Below are 23,310 nucleotides of genomic sequence, written 5' to 3'. Positions count from 1 at the left end.
GCAGTTGTGAATTAGTGCGATGCTTTGAAATTTTATTTTATTTTCATTTTAGTTTTTTGAGATCAAGGGCAAAATTGTCAAAAGCACCTAGAGTAATTTAGGATCCTAAATCCCATTTTTAAAAAATAATAACTTAGGCACTTAAGTTACTTTTGAAAATGTTGCCATAAGGTTTCAAATGGAAAATGAAGGGTATAAAAGACAAGAAATATTGATATATCCGTAGACCCATATATGCACAACTGTTATACACACAACTCTCCTTCAGGCAGAAGACTGCGTGGAGATTTATATCTTGTGATAGAAATGGGCCGATCTCCACCTGTGGCCAGAGGTGCTAATGAACCCTATTTGAGAACCTAGACTGAGCACCATACTTTCCAGATGCCATGGCCAGATACTGTGTATTATCAGAAGAAATCTGTTTCTCCAAAGGAACAATAGGGTTAGTAGAGATTTGATCCTCCAGCGTGGTACCTCAATTGTATCGCTGGTTTTACCTCTTAGTATTGTACCTAGCTGATATTGGTCTGGTGGGAAAAGATTTAGATATTTTTTATCTTTGAGGGGCCACATACTTCCCTGAGATTTTTATAATCTCATCTACAAGTTCAGGGTTCCAAAGGGCAAAAACGAAAGGAAGTGTGGCCCACAAAGCTGAAATTTATGGCTTGACAGAAATCTGAAATGAGTGTGCGCATGTGCAAACACACACACACCCCCTCCTGATTTTTCCCCTCTTCTACATCCAATGGGAGGAACTTTTCTGCTTGCGAGTGCACAGCCCAGTGGCAGCATTAACTTTGAGATCGCTGCTTATCTTTACCATGTGTGTCAGCATGTAAACTTTGTTCTGACAATTGAAATTATTGTATTAAAAAAAGAAGACGACGACGACGACTAGCAATGAAAATATCATTTCTGTAGGCCAGGAAAATGGATTCACTTTGATCTGAGTGACCTAGCAAAATCATTTCAAAATCAGGTCTGATTTCAAATAGGTCTTAATTTAGGCTTAAGGTTGCAACTACCATTGACAACACATATCCTAAATCTGACTTTTAGAAGTGCTAAGCACTGACAATTCCCACTGACTTTGGTTGCAAATGAATGCTCAGCACTTCTAAAGATCAACCCTTATACTGTATAAAAGTGACACATTCTGCCTTGAACTTAATTTTTCCCAAGTGCCAAGATACTAGAGCAGTAGCATTTAAAAACCAGAAGGATGGAGAAAGGTTGCCAACAGAAATGTTGATTAAATAAGGACTGCGAGATTTGGCCCAGAAGGCAGAGATGATAAAATAATGCACTATTGTACCAACCAACACCTTTCAAACAATATGAAATGAAACGTTAGCATGGAGTACAGTACAACATAAATGCCAATATGCCAGCTCTCATATTATACCTCCGCTAATAAGAGTTGACTTGCTAGTCCTGTATTCGGACTTCTTTTTCTTGCACTAGCCTTATTTGGAGATCAGTAATATATTTTTTCTCTGACAGTTTCTAAGTCGTCTTTAAATCCATTTAACTCAAAAGATCTCTGTGCCTAAAGAATAAAAATGAACAGGCTCTCTCCTATGCACACACGGAAAATGTCCCATTGCTTAATATTTTTCTAGAGCACACAGAGCTATCGATCTGTACATTATATTTAATGACAGCCTATCTAGAACATACAGGACTTCCGTTTAAAGATGTGCCAGTTTTCCATAGATACAGGTATGTCAGTATTTGAAGTATTCCCTAACTTCCCCAAAGGGAACACTCCAACTACTGAGAGAACCTTATCTATTTCTATAGGGCACATTTTAAAGGTGACCACTGTATGCAACAAAACTGTATTCCCAATTGAGAATGTCACTTACTATGCATTTGTATACTGCCCAACACAACGGGGCCTCAATCCTGCTTGGGCCTCTCGTCAATACTGTAATACAAATAATAAATAAAAGACTCCGATTACTAACAATCCACAATTTATTTAAGGTCGTACTGGCACAGCGATGCCTTCATATACATCTCATTTCACGTTTAAGTCCCATTCCCTCCCCACACACACCGCTTTTTGCACAGACGCACAGATAAAAATGTCTGAAATACCCAGCTGAAAATGGCTTTTATAGCAACCCCAGAAATATTATTCCATTTTCTGCTGAATACAAGTTTCAAGGATTCTTTGTCAGAGCAAAGTGGGGCTGGATTCCTTTATCCTCCTGCTTGTTTCCTTCACAATGCAATACTCTGTTTGGTGGGCCAAGGAGGGGCATTTCCCAGGAGATCCCAACAGAAATCAGTCCTCTGGTAATGGACTCCTAATACTAACTATAACCATCAGCCTCCTCCCCATGTCTCTTTGAACGAGGGTAGTCTAACAGGATTGCAAAGCAATTTAAAACCCTGGGTAAAGGGAGAGCTTAGGTACAGAGAAAAGAATGGTCCCTTATCAAAGCTGCCAATAGAGAAGACCCAGGTGGTATGGCAGAGATGGATCCTGACCACTTCGTCTACCTCATAATTAGCAGATGAGATTCAATAGCAAACTGTGGCTTTTCACAGTTCAACCTAACCTTCCGAGGGTGAAAATTAACACCTCTGTAGGGGGAAAAGTCAGAACTTGGAGGCATTTTGGGCTTTGCAGGTCTGGAATGTCCATCTCTCAACGAGAGAGTCTCAGTTTAGTTGCATTATCCGCACCTAATGTTTCAGAACCGGGAGCAGGTTAAAGGGTCCATTTTTACACATAAAAAAGACTCTCCGGACTGAGTAGCCATTTAGAGTGCTCGGAGTTTTCAGGCTGTCATTAAACAGAGATGCACAGCTCTCCGTGGGGGTTATTTGCAGTTGGAGGGGGTACAGCAGGCCTTTTAAAGCGTCCCTTGTAATCTGTGTTACTCAGCCAAACCTTCAGTTGGCTCATCTCAGAGTTGGGCCAATTTACACCAGCTGAGATCTGGCCCACTATGTGTAACTACTCCTGTGTGGCTGAACTGGACACCAGGTTTCCCTGCATTGTTCCTATTTTCTCTCAGTGGGAAAAGCAAGCAACATAAGACATGAGTAAAGTGTTTGCAGATAAATCATGCTACCAGGGAAGTTATCAAAGAGACAGTTGAATCGAGCAATTACAGTGTTAAAACAATGGTGTGCAAAGAAGGCATTTTAAAGCATTATCTATGGACAGGAAATATCCCAGATTTTAATAGATATAATTTTGAGATCTTCTCATTCTTTTAAGAGGGACAAAACGTAATTGTTTTTTATAACAATTGACACTATTGACACTAAATAGTACTAAATAGACACTAAATAGACACTAAATAGTAAATAGTTTTTTATAACAATTGACACTAAATAGTGATGAATAATTAAATATGTTTAACTATTTCATTAACAAAAGATGGATCGAGAGACCAAGCAGGATAGATAGAATATAGATCAAAAAGATGGAGACTGGCTGCAAATTCCCCTGATGTTTTATGACACCATTTGTATTCTGTCACTCACTAGCTTTATGTATAGTCCAAGCTGTGAACTGAATACCCCATTCAGAAAGGCACTCACTCTGCATGTTATTGCAATTTAATATTTTCACACACAGACACATCATTATCTTGGAACCTGACACTGCAAGGATAATTCTGTAATTTTTCAAGAAAGCCTAATTTTTTGAAAATGTGAACACTCAGGCACAAGACTGATCTAAATGGTTGCGCTTTCTTTTCCCGTGTTTAATCTTTTATACACACACACACGTGCGTACACACAAGTGTGTGTGTGTTCGTTCATGGATTCTTCTCACTTCAAACTTGTACAGATTTAAATTTCACTAACAGGACTGAATGAAAGAAAAGGGGGATTGAGAACCTATCCTCATTCACATGGCAAAACACCCACATATATCTCTATAAACTGATACTGTCTGAGAGATCCAAAGAGCTAGATATAACCCCGAAAGCTGAAAGGTCCTGAAAGCTCTTTATTTGTCTCCAGTTAATGAAATGTGTTGAGTAGAATAAGCAGGTTTTGTTCAATTTGTCTGTGCTGGGAATCTGAAATTGTGACGAAACATATTACTCCACTGTGTTTGTTTTGAGAAGATTTGGACACATTAATAGCTCTTTTAAAATTACAGATACAATCATGTTTATTTATGAATATTTTAAAAGCTATGTCACTTTACAAAGGGACTTTAGAAGAGGAGACAAAGACAACATCTTCTTCCATGAAAACAGATATATTACATACCAAACCCATGCTAGATAACATTTAACTAGCATTACATACAGAGGAACCTGCTTACAGTGGACTCAAACATAAGTGAAATTCTTTACAGTGAAATAGAATTGAAATCCCAAACTGATCAGTGCCTCGAGGGCCTGCTCCAAAATCCAGTGAAGTCAATGGAAAGACTTTTATTCAACAGGGGTCAGATCAAATGCAGTGTGCAGTTTGCAGTGCTGGTTATAAATGAAGATCAGGCTAGAGAGAAGGTCCACTGTACAAAGTAATCCTCTGTAGGTGACGTGAACTCAGCAAAGCCCAGAAATCCACAGTTAAGGCTGCTACTGAGTGACTAGTGTTAAGGCACTCCTACCACATGGATCAGCAGCAGGATAAGGCCTGAAATTACAAGGGGGTGTGGGAAAGGATCAACTACAGGAGGCTAAAGATGAGCTTCCATTGTTGAATTTGGGTTTCCAGGCTTTAGGGTTTGACCTTAGACTTAATTTGCCTTAAACTGTGTTTTAGATATTTTTGTTAGGAAAAATACTCACACTCACCCCAGACACAGCAACAGCCTCTAAAGAGAAGCTGAGATGGAGGGTTCTCTCCTGCTGGAAGCCTGGCTTTGGTTCTCAAAATGATCTGTGTTCCATTCCCATCTGTGCCTAACTCTTGCTGACTTTGGGCAAGTTATTAATCTATCTGTACCTCAGCTTCCCCATCTGTAAACTGGGTATAATGCTATTTCCCTACATCACAGAGGTGTTGAGAAGTAAAATTCACTTGTGTTTTGAGGCACCCAAACACTACAGTAACAGACTCCATAGACAAGCCACTTGAAAAGAAATACAAAATAAGTCACTGGGAATTCCTTTTGGTTATTTCTGAAACAATAATTTCATGGACCTGATAAAACTCCAATGCCTCTAAAGAGGCAGTTAAAGACCATTGGGTAACTATGGATTTATAAGTATTTTAAAAACATGCATGCTCCTTTTCCGGAAGCACTGGACTAGAAAGAGCTATTATGTAAATCAATATTTATGTATCATATTGGCTGCTAGATCATGTGACTGCCGATGTGCTTATGAAAATATGTTATGAGAAAGTTTCTGAACATGGGCTGGGGATATTTGTCAGAATACTTATACTGAAGCACTCGACACTTATTTCAAATACAAAGAGATCTAGCTCAGCATTAGGGGCTAAAGAGCTACAAAAATTTCAACACACGTGCGTGCAAACACACACACACCCACACCAGGGAAAAAAGAAACATATGCATTGAAGTGGAAATAATTCCGTTCACCCCACACCTTTTACTTTAGTACGTTGAAGGGTACCATATATATCCTTCATTCTGCATAGACATTGATATATGGATTAGTGGGGGCACAGAATCCAGAATTAAATATTCTGTTTTACAAAAAAATTCCTCTGAAATGAAACTTGTGAGATATCTATATATATCTCACAAGTTTCATTTCAGAGGAATTTTTTTTACAATGATCTAAAACCCCTGGAAGTAGGGTATTGAATGAAAGCATTGAAATAATCTTAAAGGGCTGAAATGGACATATCCAATATTCTGCTTAGTGACAATTCATCTTAAACGTCACGTGTTTTGCAATTGCTAAGAAAGTAGCTTTTGTTTTTAAGGACACATACGTGAAGAGGTCATGGGTTTCCTAACAGCTTATATTCAGCAGCTAGTCCTAACAAACCTGTGTGTTAAAATCATCTCTTCTCATTAATAAACTAAACTATGATGTCAAAAATAGACTGTGGAGCAAATTCTGCTCTGAATTCTGCAGGTGTAAAACTGAAGCAAATCCATTTAAATTATTCTTCAAGGAAGAAAAACAGCAAGAGTTTAAGAACTCCCACAAAAAACAAAGATCTGGTTTTCATTCACTGTATATGGGATATCTGAGCAGAATTGTTTCTGAGTAGAAGGCTTTTCAAATTTTTCCATGAGGCATTAACTGCTGTTTAAATATAGTTGTTATGCCACATAGGGATTTAAAATTGATTTTATTTCTATTTGATAATTCTAAAATAAATATGTACATATATGAATATGTGCTGGGTGTGCATGTTCTTTATTTCATGACTCTGTTATAAAATATAAAATGAAACCAGTGCTTTTCTATACAGAAAAAAATATTTTTTGTAATGCCGTTTTATGACAAACCATTTGTGAACCTTAACTACATCAATTTCTTAAAACTTATATTTTAATTTACATGAGTGATCCCTGCAGGCCCTCTCCTCAGGGAGCACAAACAATGGCAAATTATAGTGAAAGGTTTAAAATAAAGAACAAGGCGCAAAAACTGCATGAAAGCAAAACATTCCTTAGAAGACATTTTAGAAGAAAGAAAAAAGTGTAACCTGAAATTGTTGCAATAGAACACAGGGTCTGATCCTAATGGAGTCAGTGGAAAGGCTTCCATTGACTTTGATGGAAGCTGTATCAGGCTGATAAATCATTAATAAGAATTAACTTGTATAGCACTTTTCATCCTTGGATCTCAGTGTGGTTGAAAGACAGGTGAACACTGTACCTTCTTGTACGAAGGAGAAACAGAGGCACAGGAAGGCTAAAGGATTTGCCCAGAGTCCCACAGCAGATCAATAGTAAAACCAGGAACAGAACCCAGGTTTCCCAAATCTCACTCCTGTGTCCTTAACCCACTGACCATGCTCTTTGGGTATTTTCAGGACTCTTTTTTAAAATGCATAGAACACACCCACAAGTCCCAGCTTTGCAGAATAGGATAAATTTTCCACACTCCTGAAACAACTCTTCATCCAAGTTTCCGCACTTCTGCTCAGCCAAAAAGGCCGGGACTCAAGAAAAATAACTGGGGAGGGGGGAAAAGAGAAACTTATGTTCTAACTTGCAAAGCATAGACTCAGAGAGTTGATCCATGAAGTCAGAGAGCAGCTCTGGCTTGTGTGAGGACAGGCCAATCCTGGCCTTTTGCATAAAGCCAGAGTAAACAGACTTTGCAGAGGGGGATCTCCACAGCATTCAGGAGAAAGTATCTTCTCTCCACCCTCCCTGAACCTGATCAGAAAACATGCTGTTTCTCTGGTCTCAGTCCTCCCAACCTTGCATCAGAGAACCTCCCCATAGCAGTGTTCTGCAGTCTATGGGATCAAAGGAGCTATGCAATGTCCCTGTTTCCCTATGCAACCTAGGCCCGTCCCTCCCTCCCTCACACACACACACACACACACACACTTTGCCCCACAAATTACAGCAGTTCAAGACCTCGTTCACCCTCATAGAGAATAAAGGCACAGTCCTACCTTTGGCAAAATGTCCTATAATAAAAGGCACCTTCATTTAAATGATAACTCCCATCAGTAATGCAAAGCCACCTGTTTTTAGGATTCAGTTGCTCATCTGAGCCATCAGCTAGAGACCATTTTTTAGCTTCTTTTTGCAACTTTTCTTATTTTATACCAAGCAGGAAACAAGACAAACCTTTTCCCCTTGAGACCACAATCCAATACCTGAGTATCAATACCACCAAAGTACCAATGCTAGCAAAATCAGCAAGGATGTGCCAAAAAATCTGAGCATCCTGAAATTTGATGTAACCAGACTGATAGACTCCCTATGCTGGAAATGGGACATTCCGTCCCCACTCACCGCATTCACTCAAGTGAGAACAAACTTAGTGAAACCACATTTCAGTGGTCATTAACTACCATTGCATGAAGAGGGGGGAATCCTTACCATTTTTCCAAATGCTAATGAGCACCAACCTCCGAGCTGACATCCCACAGTTTGGCAAGTAGATCTCACAGAGGTGGTGGCATTATGAAAGCCTAGAGATCGTTTCACACCCACATATTTGTGTCTATTAGAAATTAACACAGTTTAAGTGATAAGGAAAAGAAGATGTGTAATTATTTTAAGGAAGGCAGCAGGAGGAGGGAAAATGGTGGGTCCAAGACAACAGCTGAATTGTGTCCAAGATGTCCCTGCCTCTGTACACCATTACTTTGTTGTCTTGCCTTTAAAAGGAAGCTAAGGCAACTCCAGAGACTAGGGATCCATGTAAATTCTGCTGAGATCATATGATTGATCATTCCATAAATAAAAAAGGACATTTCTCTATCGGTATACTGATTTCCAGATGCTAACAGAAAATTCCCTGAAACCATCCATATTCCAATATTTCTATATTTTATACACAGTCTCATGGGCCAAATTCTCATCTAGTTTAAATCAGCTCCATCAATCCTGATGGATCAGCCCCACTTTTCTTTTGTATCCTAAGATGTTTACCAGTTCAACTTCAGTGAAATGCACATGCCTGATTCACACTGAACACAGCGTTAAAGCGGAGTGTTATTCACCAGCACATGACACTGCCGCCATGGAAGCTTAAGCTGTGTTCAAATAAAATATGTACATGTATTAAATAAGGGGGAGGATGGTGTTGTGGCTAAATAACTGTAAGGAAGGAAGATAAGATTAGATAAGGAAGATTAGGCCCAAAAATAAGATAAGGAAGATTAGGCCCAAAAATACATCTTCATGGATTCCCAAGAAAAATATTTCATTAAACTAGACGCTAGTTCCATGTTCAATGAAGCACTGCATACACTATCAACTACCTGGAGAGGAGGGGGCATTTGGAACCACAGCTTAACTTGCTTCACCTTCTGATTTATGTTGTTGGGGAAATATACCCCATCCCCTCACTCCCAAAAGCTGGAATTGAAATCCTGCAGTTACATACATTCAGTTAAAACACACACACGAAGAATCACATTTGAGTGCTAAAAGTCCATCTTCAGTTTTGCAATCTTTGGAAAGAGAAACATGGATTTTCTAAACTGGAAACAACATAGGAATCAGTTCATAAAATGTGCATGTGATAATGAATAGCCAGCCTTCCTTGGGGGTGATAAAATATTCTCACTAAAAGCACCAGGCCATGTTTAAAAAATGATTACAAATTATTTTAACGGTATACTTGCAAAGGGTTATGAAAACAGCTATAATATTTTTGTCTTGGATTCTAGAATTACCAGTGTGACAGCTAATGCAATAATGATTTGTTTCAAATGCCAGTGTTTAAGCTGTATAAAGCTGATTTTATACATTTTTCCAGTAGGCCGCATTGTAGTTAATGAAATTAAACACACCAATCGCATTTGTCCCTAGGGGCTGAGGAACTGAACACACCACTGGTTTATTTTTTTATTAAAATAAATTGCAGCCAGCAAGATGGACTAATTGCATACAGAATTGAAAAAAAAACATTCCATTGATATAATTAAGCCAATTTTCATGGACAGAAATAGTTATAGTGGATATAAAATAAGCAGAGCATTCACTGGAGTCTGACTTCTCCCCACCACACCCCCTTTTTTGGTACAGAATGTTAACTATTAAGCAAATAGATAACACCTCTAGCCCATTTGAGGTATCTAGTAATGATGGCTAAATTGTCCCTAATATCTGATGCCAGGGCATTGTGTCTTGGTGAAAAACTTGACAGGCAAACTCCCCTCCCCATCACCATAATAATACCTTACAAGCAAAACACCTGAAAGATTTAAATCTGTCAAGAGGAAAATACATCACCCTCCAGCTTATTTTGGTCTGACATTTTACATATCATAGCTGTACATACTCTTCTCTTTGGAGAGGCAATATCCATCCTTCCTGCTTCTTCCTTGTAATAATACAGAAACTGGGTGGCTGATGGAACACAGAGTCTTTCCACATACCGGGCCAAGAGAAACCAAAAGTTACCATCCCATAAGCCACAGAAGAGTGGTTATCGGAAGTGCTTTGGCCATCTCAGTCCAGTTTCTAATTGACAACAGGTCCACAAGAGAATTGTCATCACAACCTATTGGCCTTATTGGCAGCTCAGCAGAGAGATCATGGGTTCAGCGGACAGAGAGACTACATGGCCAGCTCACCCTCGGAGGCCATGTTGATGCACATTGTCATGGCAGCCTGCAAGGGCAGCCTGTGTGAACAAACAGAGGCTTCCACTGAGTCCAGTATCCTACCCAGTGATGAATGCTTTGAACAGCACTGTGAAAACATCAAGTACTATCTAAACTTACCGGGTGACATTCTGATCCCCTTGCTCAAACGGAGACATACTTTACTCCATGAGAACTCCTTGCAGAATAAGGTACTAATCAACGTGAGCCAAGAGACCTAAACCTGCCCCTAATTAATAAAGATTTTAAACCCACATAATGCACCTTATTGTGGGTAATTTCCTCCTGATCACAAAGATGGTGATCAACCTGTTTTGGATCACATGACTCTGAATTCAAACCCATGGAGAAGGATGCTCATTTTGAAGGGGAAATGCACGTCATTTTTATTAGTGAAGAGGGCCACATCGCCCAATGAATGAAGAGCCGCAAAAAAGCTTTTTAGAACAGGAATTGTCTCTGTGATACATTTGAGCACTGCCTAGCCCAGCTGGACCCTGGCCGCTCAACACTACTATAACATGGACAACACTAAAAAGCCCATGAAAGTGCACCATGGCAATTCAACAGTTTCATACAAGAGATGATGAGATCACAGGTAAAGATGGAAAAGACCTATCTGATCACACAATTATTTCAGCGGAGCACACATGAAAGATTAAATGATTCTGTGAAGCACTGACATATTTACGGGAATAGACATGTATACAAATTGCTGATTGCCCAGGGTCTAGGAACAATTTTGTCAGTCCATACCCTTCAGATGGCTTTATTCTACTTAAGTGTAGGTGAAAAAAATTACACTGATGTGCTGGTTACTCACCAATAATGGGTTATATAATTTAAATATGTATTTTGGAAATGCAAAGGAGAAAACCTTTTGTTCATTAGAGGTTTTGACCTTTGCAAATATGCATTTGGATTCTGATTTGCTGGTCACAAAAATATTTTATGAAAGAAGATACATACTTCAAGGATGGAAGAATGGAATACCCTCAGTTTGCAGAAGTGAAGGCTTTCAGCCCACAGCCTTCCCCTGGCCTCTAGATATAGCACATACATTGTCATTTGTCATTGCCCACGCACAATAGGGGAAATCTTATAGTGAAGTCACTTCATTTTTCTGCAGAAGAATTTCATTTATCAGAAGTTCACCATGACTGGAAAAATAGAATAGTAACACTGAATAATAATCAAAAGGAAAGTCTTGTGGTTAAAGCACAGAACTGGGCCTGGAGAGATTTCAATTCCCTTCCTGGCTCAGCCACCAACTGCGTGTGAGAAACCTGGGACAAGTCATTTCACCACTCTCTGCCTCAGTTTCCCCTCCTGTAAAATGAAATTAATAATTACAGTCCCCATGTCATGGGCAGGTTGCTGAGGCTTAAACTCCTTGATGTTTGCAAACTTCCTGGGGCCTTTGGATTTAAAGCACTCTATTAAGCATTACACGGCTTTTATAAAATATGTAAGCCATAATAATAATAGGCATAATAACAATAATAATGCTCTTTGCTCAATAGGGTCTTTACTTCTGAGGATTTCAGAGTGCTTTACAAACATTATAGAGCTGTGTCATAGAGGGATAGTTCCCTCTCAGACAGAAGATTCCCTTGTCATATGCTTCAGGTATTTCACTTAACAATTGAGCCTATTTATGCAGCCAACAGTGCAGCCCATGCAGGCAGGTGTACCCTCTATGCAGCAGGCAAGCTAGAGCATTCCTTTATCACCAGTCACAGAGCGGTTACGTCCAACTAAAGAGCTGGGATATTATTACAGTGAGCGACAGCTATGAATTACACTGCTTCTGTGTTGTGAAAGCCTAGCTTCTGCCTTGCGTTTCGCCCAGGAACGAGTGGAGATTTTACGTATGTCAGGTATGCCTGGTTTGCATACCTCCAGTTTAATGCTTTGAAAACTTATTTGTTTTCAAGTCTTTTTTCAGGATATTTTTTATCAGCATCATCCCTGCTCGGGGGGAGGAAGACGCATAAGAGGAAGAAACAAGTGACTTTTTGTGCATCCCTGTGTCCTAAGAGAGGCTGTTCCATTGGGCGTTTCTCCACAGAAACCTCTAGTTGCAATTGTATTATTTCTTGTTTCTTTTTATAGCCGATGAAATGGTCCCACTTTCCCTTTGTAGGTTTGCTTGGAGTTTTGCACTACAGGGTCAACACAAAACCTGAACACAGGGAAGCTGCTTTTTTTTAAGTGTAGATTTTAAAAACAGAGTGGTCATGTTTTTGCAGGTGGGATACACATAGGTAGTGATGTGTGCATAGCACATGTGTACATTAATACACATGCATACATGATACACACATGGATGGATACACACTAACATTGCCTATACAGATATAAGCACAGAACATGTTACATCATGTGTGCTGTTTTTACCCCCCTATATAGACACACACACAGAGATGACACTGTTAATGTACATAGCTATGTAGCGATAAGGACATTATGGGTTACTTTGTGTGTGTGTTTCGTAAGGTTACATTATACCCACATATTCACACAAACCCCATAATGTATACAGATTACAGGCATGTGTGCATAATACATGTTCGACCCCCAAAGGACATATAATGCTATACTAGGCTTCATGCATCAGGTATCCCGTTATACAACTACATGAAATCTTTATTTGCAATGTCTTTTTCAGCTCCAGAAAAAAAAAACTTTGTCACCTTAAATATTGTTAGTCTATGGACAAGTTCAGCAACATAAAAAAAAACCTCCCAGGTCAAATAATCAAGGCTTTAGTTACTTGGCAAAGTTTCTTTCTGGGCCCGCAGAGAGAAGGCCAGTTGGGTGTATTTGTTCCCTTTACAGCTTCCACACTTATCTAGCAAACGGGATTAAAACAAAAATCCTGATCAAATTTATTTAACGCTATTTGGGATTTTTAAAACCCCAACCTCCTAAATTCGTCAAAGATTTTTAATCCTGGATAATTTTTGTTGAAACGCTAATTATCCATCACCTTAATTACCAGAGCCGAACGCCCCAAGGGCTCCTAATTGCCTAATTGAATACAACTGGGGAGCAGCAGCCAGCGGAGGACCAGTAAAGAGAAGCTATTTGAGAGGTTTCCCTGATTGCTGGGGAGCAAAAAAACAAAAAAACCAAACACGAGTGGGTTTAGTTCCACAGCACAAAGAGCCTCCAGCCCAGTGGCACATTTTACACCCCCCAGTCATTTAGCATCCTGCACAAACACAGCATCAGGTTCCTTCCCAGTTGGACCAAGGCAGAGGGAGAGAGCTGGGTGGCTCTATGAATTACCCAGGCTGCTCTGAGCGGTCATTGAGAGCACAGAACTGGGCTCGCTTTTCGCCCCTCTCCAGCTCTGGATCTGCCCAGGGGACTTGGGAGGGAGCCTTCCTGGAGCAGGGCAACGGAAGAGGCGTTTGCAGAAGTCGGACAGAGCCAGCCCGGGACTGGCTGTGCCGTGCCGTGCCCTGCAAACACAGGCGGGCTCTCAACGCTGTGTGGCCCAGGAGCAGCGAGGAGGCAGCTGGTTTCCATACCTCTGAGCTTGGGAGGGGAGGGAGACAGGTCACGCTGCACGCTTCCGGCAGCAGGGAGAAAGGTGTTTTGCCTAGCCCGAGTTTTCTTCCTCCGGAGTGGCTACACCTGTTTGTATTTACATGTCAAAGAGCCTCAGCAAAGTGGCGACACAAAAAGCCCTTTATGCAATGACCAGGACCAGAGAGAGCTAAGTAAGAAAAACAAGAGAGACGCTTTCTGGCTAGGGGGAGACTCCGGGCTCGCTCCGGTTTGCTTCCCCATTCCTTCCTTTCAGGTTTACATTCCCCCCTCCACAACACACCAGACATGATCGGGCGAGCGGCCAGCGGCCCCGTGTGCGCGGCGCTCGCATTAAGGAATTCGTTCCCCTCGGTCCCAGCCCCACTTGTGGATCGCCCCGAGCCCCAGTCTCCAGGGGACCCGGGCTGGGGAAACCCGGCTTCCCAGCAGCTGCTGCTGGGCTAACTCCCCGCCCGCATTACGTGCAAGCCCCTCATCGAGGTGACAACAAATTGTGTAATTTATAGCGTTGGCATCTCGTCCGGAACTGTTTACATCTGCGACCGGCGTGAGCCATCCAGCCCGTTTGACATCCTTTGCCACATGCTTTCTGCGCCCCCCCAGTGAATGGGATTTAAATCCCCGAGTCTCTCCCCAGCAGCCCACGGACACGCCGCCCCGCGTCCACTCGGCAGAGGCACGCTCCTGGTTTGGGCCACATCCTTTATCTGAAGCCTTGGGCGGCGGGGGAGGAGGAGGAGGAGAGAGGCTTCGCAGGAAGAGGAAATAAAGAAGCATTTTTCGGTGCGAAGCCCCCAGCCTGGGACCCGGGCACGGCAGGGGGCTTGGGAGGCTGACGGGGGAGAAGTGATGTGGCCACCGATGGAACTAGCCGTCGCTGTAGCTCAATATAAGAGAGCGTGGAGGAGTGGGAGACGCATATATATAAAAACAGCCTTCCTGGGCATGCCCTGTTCGGCCAGCCACCATCCCGCCGGAGCATGCCTGCTTGTCAGATCCGCCGTCATGGCTCCAGCGACATCGGGCATTGTTTGCGTGCGAAATAAAACCCGTAAGAGAGCGAGCGAGCGCAGTGCCGGCCTCTCGCGTCCCCTGTGCCCCACCAGAAGAGCTGTGGGGGGGAATCTAGCCCTACAGGGAAGCAGAGCACGCGTGGGTATCATGTGCCCACGCGTGCATTTACACACGCGCGCGCGCCGCCATGCACATCCCTCGCACCTAGGCGCTTCTGCCGACTCAAGTCCACCCCCGTCTGCCCCACCCTGTCCCCCTGGCTGCCTGCTCCCTGACCCCATTGCTAGGGCAGCTGGTTGGGAAGTGAGCACCGAAAGTGCTCCGAGATCGAAGAGTGAGATTAGAGTAAGGGAAAGGGGCACGCACAAAGAGCCAGCCCCAAACCAAACGGGAGGGAGGGAGACCCAGACTTCTTAACCAAAGCCATGCACCGCAAACAATTTTCCTAAAACTGCCTCCACAAAACCCCTCTGTCAGAGAGCACAGGCAAGCCGGGCTGGGACCCAAAGAGGAGGAACAGCAACAGAGCAGCGGATCTCCCTGGCTGTTTCTGCTTTGCTAGGCCCGGGAGTCTGATCTGCGCCCAGACCGGGCCAGGGAGGTTGCAAGCTTCAGGTCACTTTTAAGACATGAAGATAAACCAACAGCGCTTTGGTTGGGGGGGTGGGGGTGTCGCTGCGATATTAGAAGCTTTAGTTAAAAAACAGTGAAGAGGATCGGATGAGTAGCTTGGTTTTCAGCATTTTAGTTCATTTCCTCCTCTCTGCCCCGGGGTAGTAGCATCACGGAAGCATTTTTATAGAGTCGATTAAAAAAATAATAAAAGGAAAAGCCAAATCTGTCCTCTTAAAAAGCAACGTTTGAAGCCCTATAATACGTAATAAGAAACACGATGAAACCTCTGAATGGAACTAGCAAGGGGGAGTTTGGACTTGCAATCAGTTCTCTTTAAGAAATACTTCAGCACAGCTCAGCTCTGACGGCTGTTACATCCTCGCCTAAAACTCAGACCTCAGACTTTAACTTTGTCATGTTCCTAATAATGAAAAGCAAATGTGAACGCAAAAGGGTTAGCCATCCTTCTCCAACATGGATGTTTATTTAGAATAGGGCCTTTAAAAAAAAATCAAATCAGTGGGAACCCTCCAAAAGTAATCTAATGATCTCGAAATTGAGCGAGTCGAAATCGGGTGCGTTACAATCGGATTTCAGTGTGTTAACATCTGAATAGCTGACGTCCAGTCCCACCACATTCTCATTTATGGAAGAGATATTCTCAGTCATAGGGAAAAGGGTCTCTCGTATTATTTACTGTTTCTTTTCTTTTTAAACTACTAGGTCCATTAAAATATTATACACACTCATACATGTATACATATACACTAGACAGATACACACACACACTGTATTATACACACACACACATATATTGAAAAAACAACTAAGAGGCACATTCGACATTGGTTTTTTATACCTGATGATCTAGCTGAAATTTCCTTCAGGGTTAACAGATCGCCGAGTCCCAGAGGGGTTTAGAACAGAAGATATCTTAATTAAAAACCCTATTCAAGCAACATTAATGGTAAAAATACTTTGTAAAATACAGAAAGCATTGCACAGGGCTGATTGTGAAGGCGCTTAGCATGTGCACTTGTGTCTGTGCACACACGTAATACACACACAGAGAGAGACATATTTTGTATATTATAATACGCATAGATTAATGTTAGACCGTAAGGCAGTAGGGTTCATTTCTCTGGCTGTGGGATTCCGTAGTTTGGCCCTTACTCACCTTATTATAAAGCCTAATCTTTTGATTTACAGCCATTAAAGCCGAGAGGCTCCTGTCCCAATAGATACATTATAGTCTGAAGCGATCCAAAACAATTTGCATCTCTAGCTAGGAACTGCTTTAGCTTTTTAGACTTGCCTTTCGCCTTGTGAGCCAGGGTAAAATTACAAAGAATTTCACGCTAGCCTCCCCCCCACACCCCCAGCCTCTTTCGAAATCAGGTAATACAGTCAAACTCCCAGGAGAGCTTCACATCTGCTTAAAATATTGTCCAATGAAATGAAATTCTACAACAGATTGTGGTTTTAATATACTGTACACCATTAGCCTGCATACCAAGTGCGGGGAAGGTGTGTGTCTCGCTTTACCACGGGATATATGGGCGTATTCGTAACTACAAACACACATCAATGGGATCGAGGCTGAACGAGTGCGGATCCAGAGGTGTGTTGGGGAAGGGGTGTGCTGGAGCGGTGTGTGACGTGTGGGAACAGCAACAGCCGACTGTACTAGGTACACGGAGAGACGCAGAGTGTCGTGTAGGTAGGCGTAGAATCTGTTTTGCAAATAAATACTCCTGGGAGATGGAAACCGTAGCTTGGGGCTACTGTTTTGAACTGTGATCCCTAAAAATCCTCGGCTGAAACCCCACAAACCGCTGGGCCCTGTAGTGTATGAAACACCTGATGTTAATCAGAGCTCGTGCAAACGAGCCGTGTTTGAGCTGCAGCGCCGAGTGCAGAAGCGCCGCGGCTCGTTCCAGGCAGAGAAGTCCCAGCTCCTCTCCCCGGCGCGGAAACCCGCTCCCGCTTCAGGGGCCGAAGCTCCCTTCCCGGACTCCCACCCTGAGCGGCCCCCGGCTGGGAGCGGCAGGGTAGGTGCCACGGACACGCGACTCTAGTCAAAGGCAAGCTGGGGGCGTTCGGTACAATTGGGTGTGTGCGTAATCGGATGTGAGATGCACGCATCTGCATCACACACGCTCCCAGCACAGCTGCTAAACTACAAAACGACAACGACGACTCCGGTTCTCCTCAGCCTCGCTTCTTCAGCGAGGAGAAAAAGAGAGAGAGAGCCGCTTCCAAAATGTTCAGCTCCTTAAGTAAAAGGAAATAAACAAACTTCGGTATTTTACGGGGTATTTTTTAAATGGGGGCCTGTGATCCAGAGGTGGGAAAGCACAGTATTAATTGCAAGCCAACTCCCCTAATAACACACCTAAAGTTGCCCATGTACACTGGAAGCCACGCACGCCTTTTGCCACATTTATAACTGTGAGAAAGGTGTGTGCGTGTATTACACGCATGCACACAGCTATGTGGGCCGGTGGGGTGTCCTAATGGAGCACACTGAAAACACACAACCTGAGAGGTAAGGTATTGGGCCTTGCCTGGGCGCTGCGTGTGTCCTTTTAAAAATAAAAGCGTTGAGAAGTGTCGTCTGTCAGAGACTGCGGTAAACGGACTCTCGCTCCACTTTGCGATGATTCAAAGGGAAGCAAACTACGGGACAAATGCGATTTGCTTTATTATTAAGCCCGTATGTAGAGTCGTACTCTTATTTCGGACAGTACTGTTCAAAATTTGGAAGAGCAATTCCAACCGAAAGAAGGGGAAAAGCCACTGTCTGGGTGGAGGTAGGACTTGGACCCGGTAAACCATGCAAAAATATCCCCTGGCCCTGAAAAAAAGTAAAGAGGCTACATAATAATACACCAGAATTACAAAAGAAACCTTTGAAATAGCAAGGGATTTGTGTGTCTTTCACCTACATGCCCCTTTGGAAAATTAAAAGTTTAAACTTCAAAATAAAATAAAATACGAGTTAGTTTTCTTCCCCTTCCTATCTCATGGTCATTTAAGAATCTAATTCCTCTTCCCCAGCATTTAGATACAAACTTCACTCTTCTTACCTGGAACAGCGCTCTTACCTCCTCACTGCCATGACCTATGTTAAAAATGTATTTACAAGCAAAGGGGCTGCTCTCTGTGATCCCACATATTCTTGTAACGTCCAAGTATTACTAAGTCCTGAAAGACTCCGTGTGAAAGTGCCCCCCCATTTAAACAAACTAGACGCCACTATTGTAAAAGTATTCAAATACAAATTTCTTCCTTATCAAATACAAATGTAAGTAGTACCGAGAATGAGTTGGAACTTACAGTCTCCAGATATTTTGCACAAAGCCAAAATGAAACAGAAACTAAAAATAAAAAATAGAAAAGCCCACCTTTTGACAGATTCACTAGGCACCTAAATTCCCTACTGCACCAAAACCTTCACATCGACCCAGCTAGGAAACAGCAGGTATTTCAAGCTGGGCTCTACAAAGGAGGTGCAAGCGGTGGGGGTAGGAATAAAACCACCCTTTTGCTACAGCAACCCAACTCCTCGTGTGAAAATTCAGCTTTTCAAAAAAGAAAGAAAGGAAGGAAGGAAGAAAGAGTCCAGGCGATGGGGGAAAATCTGCCGCAAAACTTAGGAGCTGCAATTCCAAAATCACAACCTAGAGAAAGACACCCCCTTGTCGTGCCCCCCCGGACCTGTTTAACACCCCCTCCCCGCCCCCAGCTGAGAGAGTCTAAATCTTTCAGTTTCAGCGTCTTCCCCGTAGGAATCTGCGACTCCAACCCCTCAGTGAGAAAGGATCCATTTTGATACAAATTCTCTGCCCTTCTCTCTCTCTCTCTCTCCTAAATAATTGTCCCTTAGACGAGTGGGGTTTTTCCCTCTCTCCCTCTCCCTCTCTCTCTGGATGCTGGCGGCGAGTGCCAAACGCAGATCTCTAGCGCCCACTATTTCAAAAGCCAGGAATATTATTTCACAAGACTTGGAACGACTCAATAAAAAAAAAAAAAAAAGAAAGAAGGAAAGTTTCTATCCCCTTTCGTCAACTTTGCAGCTAACTTTCGCTTCTCTCCCCCCCCCCTTCCGCTGCCATCTCTGCGCTCCTCCCGCTCCTCCGGGGTGAACCCCACCGAAGCGCTCATGGGGTGCCGGGGAGACCCCCAGCCCGCAGGCAAGGGCCAGCCGCCGCTCGGCGAACCCAGCGCGTCTCCGTGCGGAGCCGCTCGCGCACAGCCAAGGGGTGGACAGCGGGGCTCCCGCATCTCCTGCGCTCCAGGACGGGGAAAGGGCAGGGAAAGGGGGTTCCTGCCCCGCAGCAGCGCCCACCGCCCAGCCCTCCGGCGGCACAGATCCTGCGAGACCCGGGAGGGGACCCTGGAAGCGGAAGAAGGGAAAGAAAGGACCTACTTTTGGGCAGTTTTCTCGCCCTCGCCTTGGATCTCATCTTGTCGGCTTGTGGATTCTTCTCCTCCTCCTTGAGCCCAGAAGCAGCTACACACTATCTTCATCTCCCGAGCATTGTCAGTTTGGACACCTTCGCACATGCGCACAGAGCATTCAATCTGACACCCTCGCCAGGGCCAAAAAAACTTTCCAATGTATTCATCACCATCAGGGGGTTTTTTTTGGTCCTATCCTCTTCTTCAGATCACTTATCTCCCCCCCCCCCCAGCACCATCACAGCCTTTCCCTGATCTGCCCCTTTAAGAAAAATCAACCCACTCTAAGCCTAACCCTTTGCACACTGACCTTACACACTGGACAATATTTAAGGATCAAGGTACCATCCTATAAAGAGGTGATTATTTATTATTAATTATTACTATTATTTAATAGCAATGTGGTAGCACGGAGATGGTTAGAGGGTGTCATTTGGTAATTGCGAGTATTTTAAACAGGCTTGGGGGGGAGTGAATGAACTTTTTTTAAAATTTACTGTAACTTTTCCTTTGACAGTCAGGTTTTTTGGGTTTTTTTGTTTGTTCGTTTGTTTTGTTTTGTTTTTGTTTTTGTTTTTTGCTTTGGTTCGGAGGTTTGCGTGGCTGTTTAAAAACGTTATTTGGGATTTGCCCCATGCTATCATGTAATGGTTTTCACAAGGATATTCCCTTTTTTGAATGTCCTAAGGAGAATGTCTGGTGAAATTTTGATGTGTGAACATTTTAATTAAAAATTAAAACAACACCGTTTTTACACTTTTTCGGGTTTCGGGTGCGTGTGGCACTTTTGCTCTCGGAGTCCTTTCTTTATTAGGCGGTGCACATTTGCATATGGCCAATAATAGTAAATATACATGTAGCCTTGATCTTGCTAGTCGGGGAGTGGGAATTCTGTTTGGGTTATTAGCCAAGAGCGGCTGCATTTAGCACAAGATGCAGTCACACTTAATTTGCACTATTTGGCGTGGCGTGTGTGTTTCTGCACCCCCCCCCCCAACAATTAAGACCAAATAATATGTAAAAAGTTTAAAAAAAAATAGCTCACCGGTGTTTTTAAAAGAGACTGCGAATTAGGATGCTGAGTGCTGTGTGACAGAGAAACCTCTGGTCCAGTCTACATTTGTGCCTTTGATTCAAAGCTCTGGCAGGTACCTGAGTTTGGATTTCAGAAGGATCCCATACCATTTCTTATGCGATTCTCCCACCCCCCACACCAAAAACTAGCTCGACCTCCAGTCTGGACCGGGCCATCCAGTTCTGAGGCTGCCCCTTCCCGGACGGGCGAGATGCTCTGCCTTACCCATCCCCTACCCACTGAAGGGGCTCTGAGGAGTAGGACAGACCCTGGTTTGGAGAGAGCAAAGATGAGGCTCCATGCTTTTGCATTTTAGGTACCAAGGCAGAGCCACTTTCTGGACGCCCGATAATAATAGCGATCGCCTCCCTGGGAATATTAAAAACACTGCTCCTCCTAAGCGGTCACTGCCTAGGCATTGGGGTTGTCCCGGATCCCCGGGAGCGGAGACACAGACCGATCAGACAGACCCTCTTTGAAGGAAGGAGCGAGGTGTAAAGAGCTGGGTGATCGATGTGCTTGCTGCCTTTGACTGCGGAGAAAGCACTGTTTTAATTCAAGGGGCCAGGTCAGATGGTCACGGGAGAAGGTTGAAAGGTAGGATTTAATGAGATTAATATGGAGGGAGAGCGACTTCATAAACAGTCAGTAAGAGAAGCGGGCTGGGGAAAGTGCGCCGATTTGCAGGGAAGGTGCAGCAACGCGCTGGGGACTCGGCGAGCAGAGGCCTCTCACTCCAGGGCATTTCAAACCCAGGGGGAAAGCTCGCTGGGTGGCTAGGCTCGCCCCTGGGATCCATTCTGCCAGCTGAACTTTTGCACTGCAGGTGGAAGGGGGAGGTGGAATTATTCTTGCTAATTACTGGGTTTCCCTTCCTCACTGCGCTCTTTAATTGCAGGTGGAAGCAGGGCCCTTTTAGATGCTACTTATTTAGTAACAGGGAGGGAGGGGAAGGAGCCCAATTTTTAAATATATAGATAGTGAAACTTCCAACCACGTGTGGCGAACAGTGCTGAAATGCGGCTTGCAGATTTCTTTCCTGAAAACGTATTAATATGTAGAGAGTCTTTTCACTTCATTGGGCGGACCCGCAGGTTTGGAGCCCAAATCGTTTTTAGTTTAAATGTTGAAACAGCAGAGCTGACGTTTCAAATCAGTTGAAATATTTCCTACAAAGACCGTAGGTATCTTCCACACCCCTCAAATGAGCCGGTAATGGAAGACTCAGGTTTGGGTTAAACTAAATGTTCTTAGTTATTTTCTTTTCGACGTTATTGTCCATTCACTGTGTTTGCAGAACAGACGTGAAAACAAAACCTTGATTTTTTTTTCCAAATGGCATTTAAAAATAAATCGATTTAACAAATGACAACTGGGCGGGAAGACTATATTAAATGAGTCAGGGTTCGAGTATAAACAGCAGATTGATTTTAAGTTAAGTCTCTAAAAGCATGCTCTTGCTAATTGCACACGGGTTTGCTTTTTTTAAAAAAAAAAATTCTGCATGCAAATAATTCTTTGCTGGAGTCCGAATATACAAAGGTGTATCTTGCATTGACTATTAGCAAGAATAGTATTTCTTTGCACAAGACACATACATATATGAGAACTCCACCGCGTTATATCTAGGAAGCAATGAACTGCAGATACATGATCTGTTTAATTTTAGTGCTAGAATCCAGCTGTCTGGCTGAGTGAAGGTGCACTCAGGTGCGTATGAAGAGCTTAAACTGTACCAGAAGGTCAGAAATCACCTTTCCCTGTGAAGAGAGCGCAGCGGAATCTCGGGGATTTTTATACAACTTCCCCCCAGGTTCCCGGCACAGCTGTCCCTATTCCCCTGTACAGCAGGCGAACGTGTAAAAACTGCGATTAATGCGGATTACACAAAGGTATAATTGAAAGTACGGTTCCCTGGCCGTGCAGAGACATCTCTCTTATGCAACTCTTCTTAACCATAAACCTGTCTTTCGATTGCCGAATACCCTGCATCCCGATTACATGCATGTGTGTATTTCCTTCCAGAAATAATGCAGCGGCAGGAGTATCCCAGGAACCAGTTGTGTGAGCAGGACTGTCTCGTTACAGATTCCTAGACAGTGTCGGTGACAAGAGGGGCTCTCTGCTCTGGTTTTTTGTTTTTTAAATGATCGATTTTATTTATTCATTACAAATTAAACAGAGGAAATGAAAAGCAAAACAAAGCAAACGAGCGGCTGGGCTCCCAACTAAGGCGAGGCAAAGAGATTGGGAGCAGCCCTCAGTTTTACTTTGAAATGATTTCCCCGTCTGGTATTAACAACGCTGATGTAGTAAATACGTGCACTGTTTAAATGTTGCAACAAAGATGGAACGGATTT

The 23,310-nt window shown here is 43.2% G+C and overlaps 1 protein-coding gene across 3 annotated transcripts in view; it reads right to left on the bottom strand.

The window, feature by feature from the left end:
* Positions 1–20,064, bottom strand: part of PRDM16 (PR/SET domain 16) — a 435,888-nt gene extending 415,824 nt beyond the window's left edge. For 2 of the 3 annotated variants that reach the window (XM_073316649.1, XM_073316650.1), the window contains exon 1: positions 19,844–20,064. In XM_073316649.1, coding sequence (XP_073172750.1) covers positions 19,844–19,880 — 37 coding nt within the window. In that variant the 5' untranslated portion in view covers positions 19,881–20,064. The remainder of the gene's footprint in view (positions 1–19,843) is intronic. The other variant, XM_073316651.1, reaches the window with a different exon arrangement.
* Between the last annotated feature and the right edge of the window lie 3,246 nt (positions 20,065–23,310).

The sequence above is a fragment of the Lepidochelys kempii genome, chromosome 18 (genome assembly GCF_965140265.1).
Source record: "Lepidochelys kempii isolate rLepKem1 chromosome 18, rLepKem1.hap2, whole genome shotgun sequence".
NCBI classification, from domain to species: domain Eukaryota; kingdom Metazoa; phylum Chordata; order Testudines; family Cheloniidae; genus Lepidochelys; species Lepidochelys kempii.
Note: the sequence above shows the minus strand (reverse complement) of the source record. Positions and strands in the feature narration are given on the sequence as shown.